Source organism: Megalobrama amblycephala, linkage group LG17 (assembly GCF_018812025.1).
Source record: "Megalobrama amblycephala isolate DHTTF-2021 linkage group LG17, ASM1881202v1, whole genome shotgun sequence".
NCBI classification, from domain to species: Eukaryota; Metazoa; Chordata; class Actinopteri; order Cypriniformes; family Xenocyprididae; genus Megalobrama; species Megalobrama amblycephala.
Genome location: NC_063060.1, coordinates 31,806,233 through 31,823,965, shown reverse-complemented (window position 1 = coordinate 31,823,965; position 17,733 = coordinate 31,806,233). Strand labels below are relative to the sequence as shown.

The 17,733-nt window shown below is 38.1% G+C and overlaps 1 protein-coding gene across 4 annotated transcripts in view; it reads right to left on the bottom strand.

The window, feature by feature from the left end:
• The window catches only part of fndc3ba (fibronectin type III domain containing 3Ba), a 157,162-nt gene that overhangs the window by 59,835 nt on the left and 79,594 nt on the right, over positions 1-17,733 (bottom strand). For all 4 annotated transcript variants that reach the window (XM_048163038.1, XM_048163041.1, XM_048163039.1 and 1 more), the window contains 3 exons: positions 7,722-7,798; positions 4,182-4,413; positions 2,946-3,209 (listed from right to left, as the gene is read on the bottom strand). In XM_048163038.1, the coding sequence (XP_048018995.1) occupies positions 2,946-3,209; positions 4,182-4,413; positions 7,722-7,798 (573 nt within the window). The remainder of the gene's footprint in view (positions 1-2,945; positions 3,210-4,181; positions 4,414-7,721; positions 7,799-17,733) is intronic.

Genomic DNA, 17,733 nt, shown 5'->3' with positions numbered 1-17,733 from the left:
ATTTCCTTTACCACCTAATTCAACTTCTGCTTACATTTTGATGTCAAAACTGGATGATTTTAAAATCTCTTGTAAAGATGCTTTTTCAGTTTTTCAATAAGCAAGAAAAAACAATCATCACAAAAACAACCATCGAACCATCATGTATAAAGTGAGACAGCAGCCAAAGTTATTGAGTAATAGCTTCACAGGCAGTCTTATCTCCTGGGAATTCTGCCACAGTCAGCATTCGCCTTTGATCCTGAAGATACTCTAAGTGTGAGTAACATATACACACCATATGGGTGTATGAGCACTTCTTAAGCTTGTTAGACTGCAAAGGCCTATCGTGAGCTGATCAAAGGACGAGTGGCTTGCGCTTCAAGAAGACAAATCACGTTTCCATGATGTCAGTGCGCAATGAGTCAAGTCTTACAACATCTGAATATAATGCTACATGTTCTGTGTGTTTAACATAATACACAAAGACAAATTATTGAATGTGGAATGCCTTTTTTTTTTTTTTTTTTTTTGAGGGCCAAAGCAGCCTTTTTGGCAGATCAAATGAAAGAAGGGGTCATTCCCTTTGCCCCACTTGTCAACACTTGCAAATGTGCATGCATTGACGAAACACCTGGGATCAGTGGCACATACATAATTTAAAGCTAAAACTTCAAGGACGCTGAAGGCTGAGAGAGAAAAAATTGTCAGAAGACAGTGCAGAAAAAAAGCAACGACCTTCTGGAGTATAGCATGTGTTTAAATAATTTAAAACAGTTATGAATGTATGCTCTGAAAAATGTTTATGTTAAGAAAATGTTCTTGAGAGCAGAAAACGGCATGTGAACACATCTTAAATGGAGCTCTTCTCCAATCAGCACTGCAGGGGGCCTGATAAGGCACATGTGGAATTGGTGAGGGTCGGTGGCCATGCTCAAAGGACCCCTTCATTGGGAGAATGTGACTCCACAGGTATGTGGGCTGCCTTTCAGCAGAGGCCCAACCTGAGATACAAGGGCCACATTGTGGGTGCTGGAAAAATGATAGCACCTTTGCGATTCCCAGCTATGCAGTTTCCGTGGCATGACGATCTCCTTTACCTCTATTGATGCACTTATCTTTTTCTTTTTAAGAGGAGAGAGAAAAACTTTGTGGCCACATTGAGGGAAACATGCATTACAGATGTCTAATGGAAGCCGTGAAACATCAGAAGCTAAATATTCTAGCCATGTACAAGATGATTTAATGTAACCACAATAACATCTATAATGTCTTGTGTAAACATTGCTGAGAATTTTTGGCACAAAGCAGAACATAACCATCTCACTCTGCTCTGACTCTTTACGTTATGAAAGAACAAGACTTTTTTATTAAATAAATGATATAAAATATTTTCAAAATTATAATAAAAATTAAAATATATTATTTAAAAAAAAATGTTATATTATTTTATACACAAAAGTTTGAGATCAGCAAGATTTTTTTTTTTTTTTTAAGAAGTCTTATGCTCACCAAGGCTGCATTTATTTGATCAAAAATACAGTAAAAACAGTAAAATTGTAAATTTCTATTTTAATACATTTTAAAATATAATTTATTCCTGTGATGGCAAAACTGAATTTTCAGCATCATTACTCCAGTCTTCAGTGTCACATGAAATCATTCTAATATGCTGATTTGCTGCTTAAGAAACATTTATTATTATTATTATTATCAATGTTGAACACAGTTGTGCTGCTTAAAGGTGCCCTCGAATGAAAAATTGAATTTATCTTGGCATAGTTAAATAACAAGAGTTCAGTACATGGAAATGACATACAGTGAGTCTCAAACTCCATTGTTTCCTCCTTCTTATATAAATCTCATTTGTTTAAAAGACCGCCGAAGAACAGGCGAATCTCAACATAACACCAACTGTTACGTAACAGTCGGGGTGTACGCCCCCAATATTTGCATATGCCAGCCCACGTTCCCAACATTATCATTATGAAAAGCATTAGACAAGGGCAGAACGTCTGGATGTGCATAGCTGAATCAACAAACTAGGTAAGCAAGCATGAACAACAGTGAAAAATGGCAGATGGAGCAATAATAACTGACATGATCCATGATATCATGATATTTTAGTGATATTTGTAAATTGTCTTTCTAAATGTTTCGTTAGCATGTTGCTAATGTACTGTTAAATGTGGTTAAAGTTACCATCGTTTATTACTGTATTCACGGACACAAGAGCCGTCGCTATATTATTAAACACTTGCAGTCTGTATAATTCATAAACACAACTTCATTCTTTGTAAATCTCTCCAACAGTGTGTAATGTTAGCTTTAGCCACGCAGCATAGCCTCAAACTCATTCAGAATCAATGTAAACAATATAACAGTTTACCATACTCACATAATCCGACGCATACATGCCGCATGCATGACGAACACTTTGTAAAGATCCATTTTGAGGGTTATATTAGCTGTGTAAACTTTGTTAAGGCACTGTTTAAGGCAAGCGCAAGCTCTGTGGGCGGAGAGCACGGGATTTAAAGGGGCCACAGCATAAATTGGCGCGTTTATAATGATGCCCCAAAATAGGCAGTTAAAAAAATTAATAAAAAAAAATCTATGGGGTATTTTAAGCTGAAACTTCACAGACACATTCAGGGGACACCTTAGACTTATATTACATCTTTTAAAAACATAATCTAGGCACCTTTAACATTTTTATGTTGCATTTTTCATGGCTCTTTGATGAATAGAAAGTTTAAAATAACAGAATTTGAAATAGAAATCTTTTGTAACATTATAAATGTCTTTATTGTCATTTCCGATCAATTTTGATTAAAAAAATTAAAATCTTACTAATCCCAAACTTTTGAATGGTTCTGTACATACATAAAAGTATCATTTCCAAAAAAGTGAAGAGACGAATTTAGAAATAGACCTGTTGACTAGACTACTGAAAAAGTTCTTACCTTGTAAGTCTGGTTCGCTGGATCTGGGGCTACTTCGAGCTCCACGGGTTGTTTTTTTAGATCCAGGACTGCTTCCACCACCTCCACCACCCCCAAGATTTCCGTGGACCTTGCCGTAGCCATTGTACATGTTGTTGCAGCCCACATTGCTCTTATAGATGGAGGGAGGGCTGTTTAGACGATTCTGACGCTCCAATCGGTCCTTTGTCTTTTTTGGTGGTGGTTTGTATGGCTCATAGTTCATCCCGTACACAGGAATTATCTCTGCAGCAACGAAACAATCATTCAATCATGAAAGTGCCATGCAAGTCGGGAATAGGAAAAATTCCGTTCCATTTGTCCTTTGAAGTAGGAAATTCCTAGTCCCCAGTGGGAACTTTTAAGTGAAACGTACCTTGAGTCAGAGTTATAACTAGTAAACTTCAACAACTTTGACTTCAGAATACAATATTAACAATAGTAATATGTTGTTTATTAGAACTTCTGTTTGTCTGTGTCTCAATAATGCTCTCAGGTGCACACAGTATTATGCAACCTCTATTTGTGGACATTATACTTCAGCATTATCTGTGCAAAGTATCACTTTTTTATGTGTTTGTATTCTGAAAGAGCAAGAACAACAAACGTTTGCCTGGATGCGTCCATCTTAATTTTCTGACCTATGTACTTGAATGTGGTCGTCATTCCCAGCTCCGACATCCTTCTTCCGAGGTAAAATTGCGTTCTCTAGCAAAAGTATTGTGTTCCACCAAAAAAAAATTTCCATCACAAAAGTTTTGCAAGCGAACGCAAAGGTTTTGCGAGAGAGTGCGAAACATGAGAAACTGCAAAGCATTGAGATTTATTTTTTTCTTCCCATTTCATTTTTTATTCTACCATCACCATGTCTCTTTAGTGCAGGGGTTCTCAACTCTGGTCCTCAAGATCCACTTTCTTGCAAAGTTCAGCTCCGACCTTAATCAAAACACACCTGAACAAGCTAATCAAGGTCTTCAGGATTACTAGAAAGTTCTAGGCAGATGAGTATGATCAGGAAAGTGGACCTAGAGTGGGCCAGAGTTGAGAACCCCTGCTTTAGGGGCTAAGCTATCTCAAAGTATGATTTTCTTTTTAATGAGTGTGGACAAAAGCTTATCAGTTTTGGCTGTGGAACTGAAATATTATGAGATTTTACTTGGTATTGACTCAATACCAGAATAAGAGGAGAGTAAGCTGTGATCATATATGCACTCCTACCTTCATTGTACATAGGCGGGATATGATGATGATAGTACTGGTGGGGGGGAATGTCCCCAGGGCTGACGGGTGGATAGAAGGCCGTGTGTGAGTTGGGAATAAAGGGTGGTGGGGCCATGTATGGAGGTAAGTGATGAGTTGGAGAGATGGCTGGAGAATAGCTGGGAGGATAGCATTCTGGAGACTGAGGGGTGACCACCACCCTCCGAACACCTGTGTTGTCCTCCAGCACCTTTAGTGAGAAACAAACAAGATTTTTTTCATTTTAATTAATTTTCCAGAGCTAAAAATCCTGACATTTTCAGCTTTTCCAGGACTGTGGTAAATCTGAATGTATACCAATAAAAAAAATGAACAAAAACTAAATAGGCTAGTTTAACACTTTACAATAAAGTTCATTAGTTAAACATTAGTTAAACATTAGTTAAAGTATTAACTAACATGAACTAACCATGAGCAATACATTTGTTACTGTATTTACTAATCTTCGCTATTATTAGTAAATGTTGAAATTAATATTAAAGATTAATAAATGCTGTAGAAGTGCAGTTCATTATCAGTTCATGTTAACTAATGCAGTTAACTAATGTTAACTAATGAACCTTATTGTAAAGTGTTACCGTAAATATTTATGCAAGGACCTGAAATATCAATGCAATATCATGAAAAATTAAAGGATTTGTGCACAGCTCGGCTGCATCAGGATATTTATTAATATTTCTGTGATTATTTTCATCAGAAAGAAGAAAGTTATATACACCTAGGACGGCTTGAGGGTGAGTAAAGCTTGGGCTAATTTTCATTTCAAAGTGAACTAATCCTTTAATAACAAGCATTATTATTTCATAATACTAAGAGTAAGGAAAATACTGCATTGCAATTATTAAACCGTACTCCATCTGTCTGACCTGCAGATCCTGTGTTTACATGTGTGTATATGGCAGCCTGTTTGACAGGCCCATCAATAAGCAGACAGCAGTGTGAGAGAGAGGGTGTCAAGAGTGATCAGCGAAGCTCAGATCAAGTTCAGCCTTGCTGTGCATTCAGATGCTGAGCACACGGTGAGAGACATGGTTTCATTATGCATGTCTAAGAGAGACAACAGACTGACTGAGGATAAGGAATACGAGTTGGTTTTAGTTAATTATAATTACCCTGCTCTGGGTCTCCAAATATGGTCTACTATGACTTTATATTTCAGAAATGTTAATCTCATTACCATGTTAATCCTTACAAAACATGTTAAACAATTATGGAGGAGACAATATGGAGGAGAACCCAATGACACTGCCAGATCCTGCAAGGTCAAGGGCGACAATATGACTGCTAAATATCAGAGGCTGTTATGATTTCATATAACTCAACAAAGGTGATCTCAACTAGCCACAAGTTTGGAGAGCTGTACTGTACAATAAGGATAAATTAATCTGAAAAGAAAAAGCTGTGATTTAAAGTCTGTCTAGATTCTGGTCTCCTGTTGTTAGACGCCCACAGCTCTGACGGCGCTTCCCGCTTCTATTTGGCACTGGGCTAAATTAAACACAGATACAATGACCTTTGGACAATTAGCACATTCCTTCAACTGCCACAGGAGGGGTGAAGAGTCATGCCCATTCAAACTAAGAGGGCATGATTTTTTAAGTCAAGTGGATTTTAAAGTAAAAAATCTATGCACATCATTTTTTAAAATTCATGCGCCCTCATAATATTTAATCAAAATAACTTCCTCTCTCTCATGCAGCGACATCTCTTCTCTTCTTTGAGGATGTGTTTACTGGCATGAGATCACAGCAATGGCGAACTACAACCATCCAACGATCCAATCATTGTCTTGTTCGAGAAGAAGTTTCACTCTGATATACGTCACAATTGGGAAGAAAAGCCTATAACAACTTCCGTCTCATGCTGACATTTTAACTTTAAATTAATAAATAAAGAAAAAAAATAATGTACACTATTTTTATGTTATTTTCCCACAGTTTCACAGACAAGGCCTAAGTCTAGTCCCAGACTAAAATGCATGTTTGAGCTGTTTTAACTGAAAGCAACTTTAAAAAAAAATATGTTAGTGCCATTGTTTTATGTCAAGATACACACCAGTAGCATTTTTTTTCTAAGGCACGTTTATAAAAGCTACCTAAATGCCCTAATTGATAAAGGCCTAATCCTGGCTTAATCTAAGCCCTGTCTGTGAAACCAGGCCTTTTAAGTATTATAAATTAAAAACTTTTTTCCCCCCTTTGGTCCTATCTCATCTCACCAAGCCGACTTAGTGAGCCAGGATTGCTACTGGCACCCACTCAAAAAGAAAATAGGTGCATGATGCCTTTCTGTTTTCCTACTTAGAGTACAGAGTACAGAACAAATTAGGAAACCCACTATAAGTAAACAGAAGCCTAATCTGTATGTGTTCTAGTTTGCCTTTCTTGTAAACAGCATCATAGGAAACCTTTACTCATCATTGGTTACAGGGTCAGTTGGAGAATATCTCCCCAACTTTTCTTGGCCCTCCATGACATTTTCACATGTATTTACTCTCTGCTTGGCCCTCCATGACATTCTAGCTGGCATTTGAATCTTTTACATGAGTGATTAAGAGTGCCATGAGCAATTACCACTGTGCCCTTGAATAATAAGTGCACGGCGCCATCAATAGAAACACTGCGTGAAAGTCACAAAAACAAGACCCACTACAACCCATTTTTTATTCTTCTTAACCTAGGAGGTTAAGAACAACAGGTCTAAATTAAAAATCATGTGAATAAGAAAATCAACTATAGTCAAAAAACAGCAGCATAGAGCCAGAAATGGCATTTGTCAGCTTGTGAGTAGATGCTGAGGTGAGGTCTGTTGAACTATAAATGAAGACGTAATGTAACCACTAGGGCTCCAGGCCCAGAGCCTTTGTCGTGCTGATTGTATCTCTCCAACAGCTACTGGTCAGGGGTCTGCTTTCATGTCTGGCCGATCATGAGCAAGATAAGAATTACGGTTTGGAGAGCTCATTCCAGAGTAGCACTTGCTACATATTGTTTACTCCTCTCATCTGCCAGATAGGAATAACCATGCGGTTTGGAACGACGACAGACTCTTGTATAATGCTTAATGGATCATAAACGAGATGTAAGAGCCCTGGACAGGCCACAGGTCTCACTTACAAAGGTAAGAGGATGGGAGGTAGTCAGTCCTGTGGGCATTATTGATTTCTTTTATTTATTTTTTTGTTAAAGATAGAAGCTTTCACACTTGCAAGCACATTCTCAAGTAACAACTCTACTTATTTATAATGTGTGGTGTCATTTAAATGAAGTGTATAACAAATATTCCAGCTCATGTCTATGGACATGTGGGTATGTTGTTCCTGGCTTCCACTGAGAGGCTATTATGGTTTTCTTGCTTCCTTCTTTTTAGATACTGAGGGAAGAGTCAAAATAATTGTAGTGGAAAAAAATAAACACATATTATAAATTCAGCTTGAATATGGCTTAGGAAAGGGGGAAAAAAATTATTAATGATATTATTTTGAAATATTGCACTCACCTGGGAGATGTAACCAGGAGGCACATGGATGGGTGGGATGGATCCATTGGGTGACATCATTGGAACCTCTGCAGGCCCTGTGAATACAGGAAAAGAAACAAATGGTCAAATGTATGTTTTAAGGTATGCTAAACATACCTACTTTACAATCACTTGAGGAAAAAAGGCAAAACAAAATGCACACTCTTCTTGATAAGTTGACATGGTTACCACAGTTTGTTTGTGAACAACTGTTGGCCTTGATTAAAACAAAGTAGAACTATTTAATTAGTAATAATTATATTCCAGAAAATGACTGAGAGTGTGAATGAACCAAAATCAAACAATCCTGGTACACATTATCCGTGTATTTTCTGGACTCTCTGTGCGAAAGGGGCTTGAGTTTGACACAGATTTCCACAGAACTGGGATGCATGCATGTCATTAAATTCTGTGTATGTTCTGGACATTGCATGTTCAGTTATTAAATATTTTGGCTGACCTGATCTTTGCATTTAGAGAACAGCATTCCTAATTCCATTTAACATATTACGCCATGTTTAAATTAAAAGTTCGCAGATTCTGTCTGGGCCTGCAAAGCAGCCAACTATCCATTGCTGAAAATTATTATAAATATATATCATTCCATCCTCGCTGGCAACTGGCATAACTACAAGATACCAACCAGCAAGGAATAGAACACACAAACAAACAAAGCAAACAGACAAATAAAGGCCACCCCACTTGGCACAGCACCGAGGGCTGTGGGTAATGGAACTAGAGCAGTCCAGACAAAGTATTATGGAGGACTGGAAAGGACTCAAGCAGCATGGAAACACTCCTGTTGCTCTGAGTACCTCTCATCAGGCCTGATTTACTGCACACTCATTCTCCAGATCCCTTGCTCACTTTGATTGTATGACCGATGGGATCACAGTCGTTCATGACAAGTCACGCTCCTGTTTGAATACTTGCAACAAATTCGAGCCCCACTGTGAGACTTTACTCTAAATAAACATTCACTTTATTTGTTACCTAGTAGTATCATTTTCTCAAAAACATTTCAGAAACATTCACTAGGTTGTCTTGTTTATACCCTAAAGCTGTTAAGCAAGATAGAGAAGAAATGGATGGAGTAATGTATCATTTTAACAGCATTTCCAAATGTAACGTACAGATGTTTTTAAAGACAGAGTCAGCAGCGTGAACTTAAACCTCTAGGATAAAAGCATCCACTAGTTAGTCTAAAGTAAATCAGAGACAAATCCTCCATTAGCCATTTTTAGATTCACTGGAACAAATATATTCAAATCCAAGGCAAATCCAAATTGTGCTGTTGACTTTTCCACTGCGGTCTCTCTCTGCTCACAGTAGCGGAGGTCTGGCAAAACCTGGTAAAGACATCGTCCCCCCCCCCGAGACAGCAGCAGTCAGCTCTGCAATGCTCTGGCCAGTATAAATCACAGGATGGACTGTAATGAATTCTACAGTTCATTCTTCATTAGCTGCCAAAGCCTGTTCACAACAACATTGCTAGTCACTACTATGTCATATCCTGAAGGAACATTCCAGAACTGCTCAACTGGAACATTTTTTTCATGAAAGAGGTGCAAGAATAGGAGTGAAAAGAGGGATGAATCTATCTCAGAAGACGTTACACGTGTAAAGTGTGAAAAAAAATCCCCTCTAAACAATATAATGGGTGTAACACTATCAGATCTTCAGCTGGAACTCATTCAATAAAGCTGTGAGAAATCAGGGATCTTTTGGATGTTCTAGTTCTCGTCATAGTGTTCTGATTGGAAAGTAGCCTGACTGACTCTTGCTATAGAGTGCAATAGTTGGGTTCTGAAAGTAAAAATCACATTCAAGACCTTATAAACTGCAGAGGAACCACTACCAATCAGGGAATCGAAACAAGCAAATTCACACCAAAAGAATTCTTTGGCGCCTGCTCTTATCCATGAAGCTGTGCAAATGATGTAGAGTCAGTTACCCTGAGCTCTAGGGAGCAAAATACTTAAATATTTTTGTACAGTAAATATGTGAATATATGAAAATAGCTTGTAGCTAACATTTTCTAAAAAGTAGCCTCACTGTATCCAGCTATTTACTGCTAATAACAAACTCAAAACCGTAGCCTGACTGCAGCTAGCCACTTATCGCTTGCAGCCAACTACATTTTCAAACGAGTAGAGAATGACTGTAGTTTAAAATCATGACTTCATGAGTAGTTTGTAGTATGGAAAGCTACAGTATTAAAGTGTGAGATGATTTGAAGAAGACTTGGTGAGGCAAAACCTGTAAGGTAAAAACTGGTGAACATAATTAACAAAATCTTACAAGGCAACAGCGTATCAGGAGGAGTAAAGGGGTTTCAGAAGCTGTTTTTCCAGAAACAGCTAGACTCCAGCTGACTTCAAAGGGCTCTTTTTCGGTTAACTGGTGAGAACAGAGGAGGAGTCCTTACTGGAAGTGTGCGTACGTGTACGAGTGCTGCACAACAGGGGCCCTGTGTGAGTGGCCCTAGACGGTGACCTTGCTAGCAGAACAAATCCTTGTAGAACAAATTAGTCTATGATGATAAACACAAACAGCTTGTCAGTCAGAGCAAAGTCGAACGAGTGGGTGTTTGCCAGTCGAGGTATATGTGAGTATATAAAAGTGTGCAAGTAGCAGTACATGCAAGTTGTGTATTTAGCCATCTTTACTTAACTAGTACAAGAAATCAAGGTCTGTCCTGTGTACACTCACCCACATATAAGTATCACACAAACAACTGACACAAATGTACTAGGATCATCATAATAAGTGAAATGATCAGCAGACGGACAGGGAGAGCTGTGGCTTCTTCAGATTATTCCTGCTGACGTAAAGGAAATGGATTTTGCACTCAATCCAACTGCGTGTGGGGATCTTGAACATCTTGAACCAATAAATAAATGATGTCTGTGAAAGTTGTAATAAATGATATAATTTTCTCTATTTGTAAGCCATGGCAAAGGAAAATTAGGCAACTAGTCGTGGAAAAAAATATCAAACAGTGCTGAGGAGGGTTTATTTCTTCAGGCTTGGCTATATACCTTACCAAAAGTGGTAATGCCAAAACTGTCAAAAGATGAGATACAGTTGCCATTTGCCTTGAGAACTGTATAAGCTGCGGTATCATGAATATGCTAATCATATGCTAAATATATATATATAGAGATGTAAAATAATAAAATAAAATAAAAAATAAAAAGGAAAAAGAGGGATTATATTGAATTTAATACTCCTGACATGATATGGTACTCCAGTACTGCCAGAATACTTTTTCTTTCTACTGTTGTGTCAGAAGTACAAACTGGAAACAGGATGTATGCGTTATATGAGGGACCTACAGTATGCTCTGGAGAGTCCGTGATGAGTGTCCGGCACATGACTACGCAGAAAGGAAGAGAAAGGCTCTATCCTTTAATGTGAAATACATTATTCATCCCTTCTTTCTTCCACAACGGAGCACGGGGAACACATGCGGGCCTAGGGGAGTCAGTACGCTTTAATGAAGCGTTCAGTTTGAGGCCGAGAGCTGCCTGGAGCCACGGTCAGGCCTGGTGGAGTGCGAGTTGGTGTGCGTGCCGAGCACACAGAGGACGCCTTTTCAGCCCTGCTCTCCCTGATGGCGTACTGTACATACACAGAGAGCACTCATGTGAAGTCTACACTGAGCCCACACTGGCAGCTTTCTTTCATCCACTCCACAGCAATGCAAAGTACATCTCTCCAACATGAGTGTCCAGAAGCATGCCAAAGATCGGAACCGTATTCTCCATTTATATTCTCATAGCTAAAACATTCGGTGCTTTCGAAGCACGCTCCATCCCAGAAGTACACTCTAGTGCTTGTCGAGTACTGCTTGCTTGAGCAGATAGATGAATGATGGATGTCATATTAGGTTTTCATATGGGATCTTCAAAAGGACATAAGAACTTGTCAAACTGGCCAAGGGAACTATGTAGGGCTTTTGGCTCTTAATCCGAGCCTTACACCAATGCTCTCTCCAAAAAAACATTTAAAAAAAAACTTTACATTTAGCTTAGAAAACAAAACAAAACATGTATATCAGGATGGGACAGTATTTTACAGACTGCATCAGGCAGGCTTATGGGGTACATGGAAAGCAGGCAATTTGAAATATGATTAGAAATTCAAGGGCGTCAGGCAGGTTAATCTGGAAAGGAATGTCTTCCAATTTATCAGGCCCGCTAGAGATGGGAACAGCAGCTTATCCTCATTCTAAAACATAACTATTACTCAACACACACTATCTACAAATCTACATGAATATGAGCAGCACTGGAAGGCTGCAGCACTGATAACAGGTTTCTGGGTTTCAAAAGGGGTAACTGTGTCTTCTTGTAGCACTTTCAGAATACTGGAGAGGGCAGTGGCACTAAGCGCTGTTGTCTTTCCAATCTCAGTGGCCAGCTCTCTTCTCTCTCCACACAAGAGGCTCCATTCAGGGGCCCGCCACTGAGGCTCCCAGCACAGAGACAGCAATATGCTCCCAGTTGGCAAACAGACGTGTGTTTGGACAGTCTCTGTAGTTCTCTCCACTTAGCAAACACCAGCATTCCTGCAGCTCTGCAGCCAACAGACACACACACCCATAGCGCAAGAAGAACCCAATGAGGCCAAGTCTAAGTCCCTCAGCCTGACCTCCATGGCAGCACATGGTCCTTTTCTCCAGCATCAGCATTAGGCCTTCACAGATCCACTGGAGGTTCTGCTGTGAGCTGAATGCTCAAACAAGCCTTTATCAATATATACGTAGCCTGGGTCACTCCAATAACACCTTAGTGATTTTGACTCTCAGAAGGGAAGATAAAAAGAGGAATAAGAGTAGTCCAACACTCAATTTAAAGTGATAGATCAGCAAAAAGAAAGAAGGAAAGAACATTTCTATTAATTACTTACCCTCATGTTATTTTGTCTATGGAAAGGTAGACATTTTTGAAGAATCGTTAGCTCTTGCCATACAAAAACAGTTTGTAGGGGCTGTCAAGCTTCAAAAAGCGTATCATTAATGTGGTCCAAATTAATGCTCTATATTCCATTGTTCGAATGTCATTTACATTAGTTTTGTGTGAAGTTCACAGCAGGTTTGTTTGAGGAATAGACCATAGGCTAGAGGTGAAGATTACTGTCGTACTGACCGCTTTTATGCTACTTTTAAGGTTATGGTTTATGTTTTATGGAGTTTGACAGTCTCTGATGACCACCACAGTTGTGTAACGATTCTTCAAAATTATGTATTTTTGTCTTTCACTAAAAAAAACGTGTTTCCACATTCAAAGGTTTGGGGTCGTTAAGATTTTTTAATGTTTTCAAAGAAGCCTCTCCAAAAGGCTGTATTTAATTGCTCAAAAATTCAGTAAAAACAGCAATATTGAGAAATATTAAAATTTAAAATAGTTTTCTATTTTAATATATTTTAAAATTTAAGTAATTACTCCAGTCTTCAGTGTCACATGACCCTTAAAAAAATCATTCTATAATGCTGATTTGCTGCCCAAGAAACATTTCTTATTATTATCAATTTTGAAAACGGTGTTATGTTAATATTTTTTTATATTTTTTAATATTTTTGTACAAACCATGATACTTTTTCATGATTCTTTGATAAATAGAAAGAAAAGAACAGCATTTTTTTAAAAATAGAAATTGTATAGAAATAATAATAGAAACATTTGCTGAATAAAAGTATTAATTTCTTTCCAAAAAAAAAAAAAAAGTTACGGACCTCAAACATTTGAAAGGTAGTGGGTTTTTTTTGTAATTTTAAAAGTAAGTTGTACTGCACAGTATTGGTTACCCATAAAAACACCTTTTATTACAAATATTAAAATATATATGCTTGTTTTATAGCAACATGGAACACATCACTTTGAATTGCAATATTTCAATTAATTGAGTCAAACCAGACTATAATTAGAGCAAGAGAGAGAGGTAGAGCTGGAGAGTGGAAACACTGTCAACTTTCTTCCTTATATCTGGAGTGAGAATATTTTCCATCCTAGACCTTCACCCAGCCAATAAAATCCTTTAACATTCATTATTTATTGAGCGAATGCATCAATTTTCCAACAATAAAGAAATTTGGTGGATATTTGTTTACTTTCACAGCAGCCCTGAGGACATCGATGTAATTTTTATGACATTTCAATGAGCCCCTGTTGGAGGTAGAATCTATAAAACCATATTTGATTTGGCATAGAAAACTCTGAAATTCCTGCCACAGACATCCAGCCTAGTCAAGAGGCTATAGAAATTCATGCGGAGCACAGCCTATCCTAAACCATCCATCCCGCTAGGAGGAATTCGGGGCCTGAATTATGCTAGTATGTCACTCAGCAAGCCTAAATTAGTCAAAAATGTATCCCCCCGCCAGCAATATTTCAATCAATCACTTGATGGGTCACTGCTAAATTCAGTCAGTCAGTGAGTATTATATTTGGTTAGTCAGTCAGTTAATCGGTCATCAGTGTATTCAGTCTTTCAGTGAGTCATCAGTGCTATATTTATAGTCAGTTAGTCAGACCAATGAGTCTATTACGCAGAAGATTCAAAGGGCTTTACGATGATGAGATGGTGAAAACCTTAAGAGTCTTGCCCAAAAAAACCTGATATTTTAATCTTGGCATTTGAGTTCCTAAAAAGGTCTAAAAAGCCAAATGACCTAATCTTAACGTGGAAGATCAATTTGAAGCGTGCCAATAACCACAAACAAGGTTAGCGCAGTCTGACGTGTTTGTTGTGACTGGATAAGAATTTAATGTGCTTGACCAACTACAACTGGCTGACAGTCACTGACAAGTTTTTATACAGCAGAGACCAATTAATGCAGTTTGTGTTCCAGTCTGGACATAACATTTATACTTATAATGAGAGTATCACATTTGATAAGTAAACACGTGTAGGTCCCTGAGGCGTCCATAAAAAAAAAAAAAAATTTATCATTCTAAAATCTGACATATTGTCAATGGAAAACACTATGACGTGCTAACAGAGCAGGGTACAGTTTATCATGTTGCTTTGGTCGGGTTTTGCCGAGGCACGTTCAGTTTGACAGACAGATGAATGTCAGAGTTGAAGCTGGGTTTGCATGTCTGGATTAGCACAATTACTAGATGTCAACTCGAAAATTGTACTTTGACTTGCTTACGCCCTTGGACTCTGAAATGATTCGTTCTATGGCAACACTCATTACACCAAAATGAATCCATGTGAAGCTTTGTTGTTCATGGCAGCAAAATACAGTACTAAATCATATTAATGCACTTTTCTTTGTTCAACCACAAATAAGTGTCAATGTTCCTAACAACCTTTAACTGCTAAAGCTGCCTATAGTTTGTTCTGAGCTAATGAATACGACTCATAGTTTCCAACTTGGAAAAAAATAAAATAAAAAAAAAACTGTTCATATCTTCATCAAAATCTTAACTTGCTACTCAAAAACAGGTCATTTCAATAAATCCAGCATGATGTGAGTGCACGCAATCTTGTTTTCTCAGGCAGCAGAGTTGTTAGCAAAGCAGCTACGGTGGATATAGCTTGCTAAATGTTTGTATTACAGCCTATAGGGATGTAACTAGCATATCCCCACAACAGTGTTTTCAACAGTTTTTGCTCTTAAATTTTTATATTTGGTTCACTAATCCTAGAAAAAAAGTATGCATGAGACTGAATGTGTTAGCATGATGTTGCTTTAATCAACTTGATGACATGCATTTGCTGTTGCACAATGCAGATGGAGAGTGTCAGACACGCTCACAGTGTCGTGTTTACTGCTGCGGTTGACTGTAAAGAGAACTTAAGACATGCTTCAGCACAGCTGCAGTCTGTAGGGAACATCCTCTCATACACACACACACGCATTAACACACACTTTTACTTACGCCATCATTAGAAAACTCCATTCGCATACCACATGGTGCTTTAAAAGCTGCTCATCTGTCACATTAGAGGAGTACAAATGTAGTCAGGCTCTTTAAGGAGAGAAATGGGCCCATAAAAGAGTGTGATTTAGAAATCCAGTAAAGAGCTGCGCTCATCATCTCTTCCTGGCAGGATCTCGGACTTGATTCATCACCAGCTCCATTAGAATCTCATCAAGTGTATTATTAGAGCAACTGATGAGTATCTGGTCCTAACTAAACTAAACTAAGCATGACTTGGGATTAGGCGGTGTCACTCAAACATTTTCCTAAGAGATTTCTGGAACCAATCATCACAATATCTCAGTGTTTCTTGCAGATTCAGCTGGATTTGAAGCCTTATCTACCAGGCTACTTTGTGAAAACATAAGGGAAAGTGCAGGAACGAAAAACATCCGATGATTTATAATGATGTGTTTTTGAGGTCCGGAGGCTTAATAACAAAAAATGAAGTAGCAAAGAGGTTGAAGCAGAGGTGAAAGCTGCTCGGCCATACTGCGCACATTTATCCATTTAATGAATGGCAGACGTGCACACCGCCACAGGCAGGGCAGGGTCGAGACACAGACCGCATGGTATTCGTCACATCTGACTGTGCACGCCTAAGCTTGCTCAAGACACTTTCCTACTTACAAACATTTAAAACATCAAACATCAAGCCCAAATAAAGAACAATTATATCAATCCACTAAAGACAAAAGGGTTTGCCCTTTGACCTAGAGCTCATAGGTTGATATCGCTTTTTTGCTACCTGTTAAAGCACGGACATCCGGTCTGTCACAATCTATGTGTAAGAATTTTAGCGGATGTGTCTGAAAAACAGAGACTACACTAAAAAATAGGGATGGGAGAGGATGGTCGCATAGTTTGTTGTTTGAAGATGAGGGGTTTTGAGCAGCGAATCAGCATATTAGAATGATTTCTGAAGGATCATGTGACACTGAAGACTAGAGTAACGATGCTGAAAATTCAGCTTTGCATCACAGGAATAAATTACTTTGTCAAATATATTTAAATAGTACACAGTTATTTTAAATTGTAATAATATTTCACAATATTACTGTTTTTTACTGTATTTTTAATTAAATAAATGTAGCCTTGGTGAGCAGATGAAACTTCTTTTAAAAACATTAAAAATCTTAGTGGTTCCAAACTTTTGGACTGTACTACATATATATAAAAACTGGAGCTTAAAAAAAAAATGCATTTTAGGAAAAAATATATCCTCAAATTGTGTAGGCCTACTATTAACTAACACCACAGAGACAATAACAGAACATCAAAATAGATGTATGACAAGATCCCAGTGAACATTCAAACCAAAGTCAGCATAAACATGCCTACACACCAGAACATTTATAGGAGATGACGTCCCCTCTGTCCCTTTGGTATATATTCCTTCACTCATCAAATTTTCTTTTTCTCTCAGTCGTACTCACTCAAACGCACACATGCCCTGCAGGAGCAGACACTGAGCAGCTGCTCGTTCCTGCTATAGAAACAAGCAAACGCTATGTTTCCTGAAAACACACTGTCAAACATGGCTCCCAGTCATGAAGAGTGTGTGCAGCATGGGCTGTGTGCTGGGTGTGCTCCTACACGTCTGTCCTTTTAAACTCTGGCAGCTTCAGCTGAATGCTGCACGTCTCCACCCAACTCAGTAGCCAAGTATCTAATACCCTAATGAGGACACTTATTATTCTCTCTTACATGTCTGCTAAAGCTTTTACTTGTATTTTTCTTGTTCATAAATACTGTAAGGCATCACTATTATTGTTCAAACTCAGAGTTAGGTGTTTCAACACCATTTGTGCTACAGAAAGAAATGATACCTTAAACCATGTGGTTTGTGCTACTTTTAGTAATTAAACTAGATGTTTGCCTGCTGGGAAACAAAACAAGAAACAGCACAGACTGAACCTTCTTGTTGTATTCATTGTATTTAAAAGTTTGAAAAAAAAAAAAAAAAAAAAAAATTTCAAAGAAGCCTCTAATGCTTACTAAGACTGAATTTACTTAATCAAAAATACAGTAAAAACAGTAACATTGTGAAATAT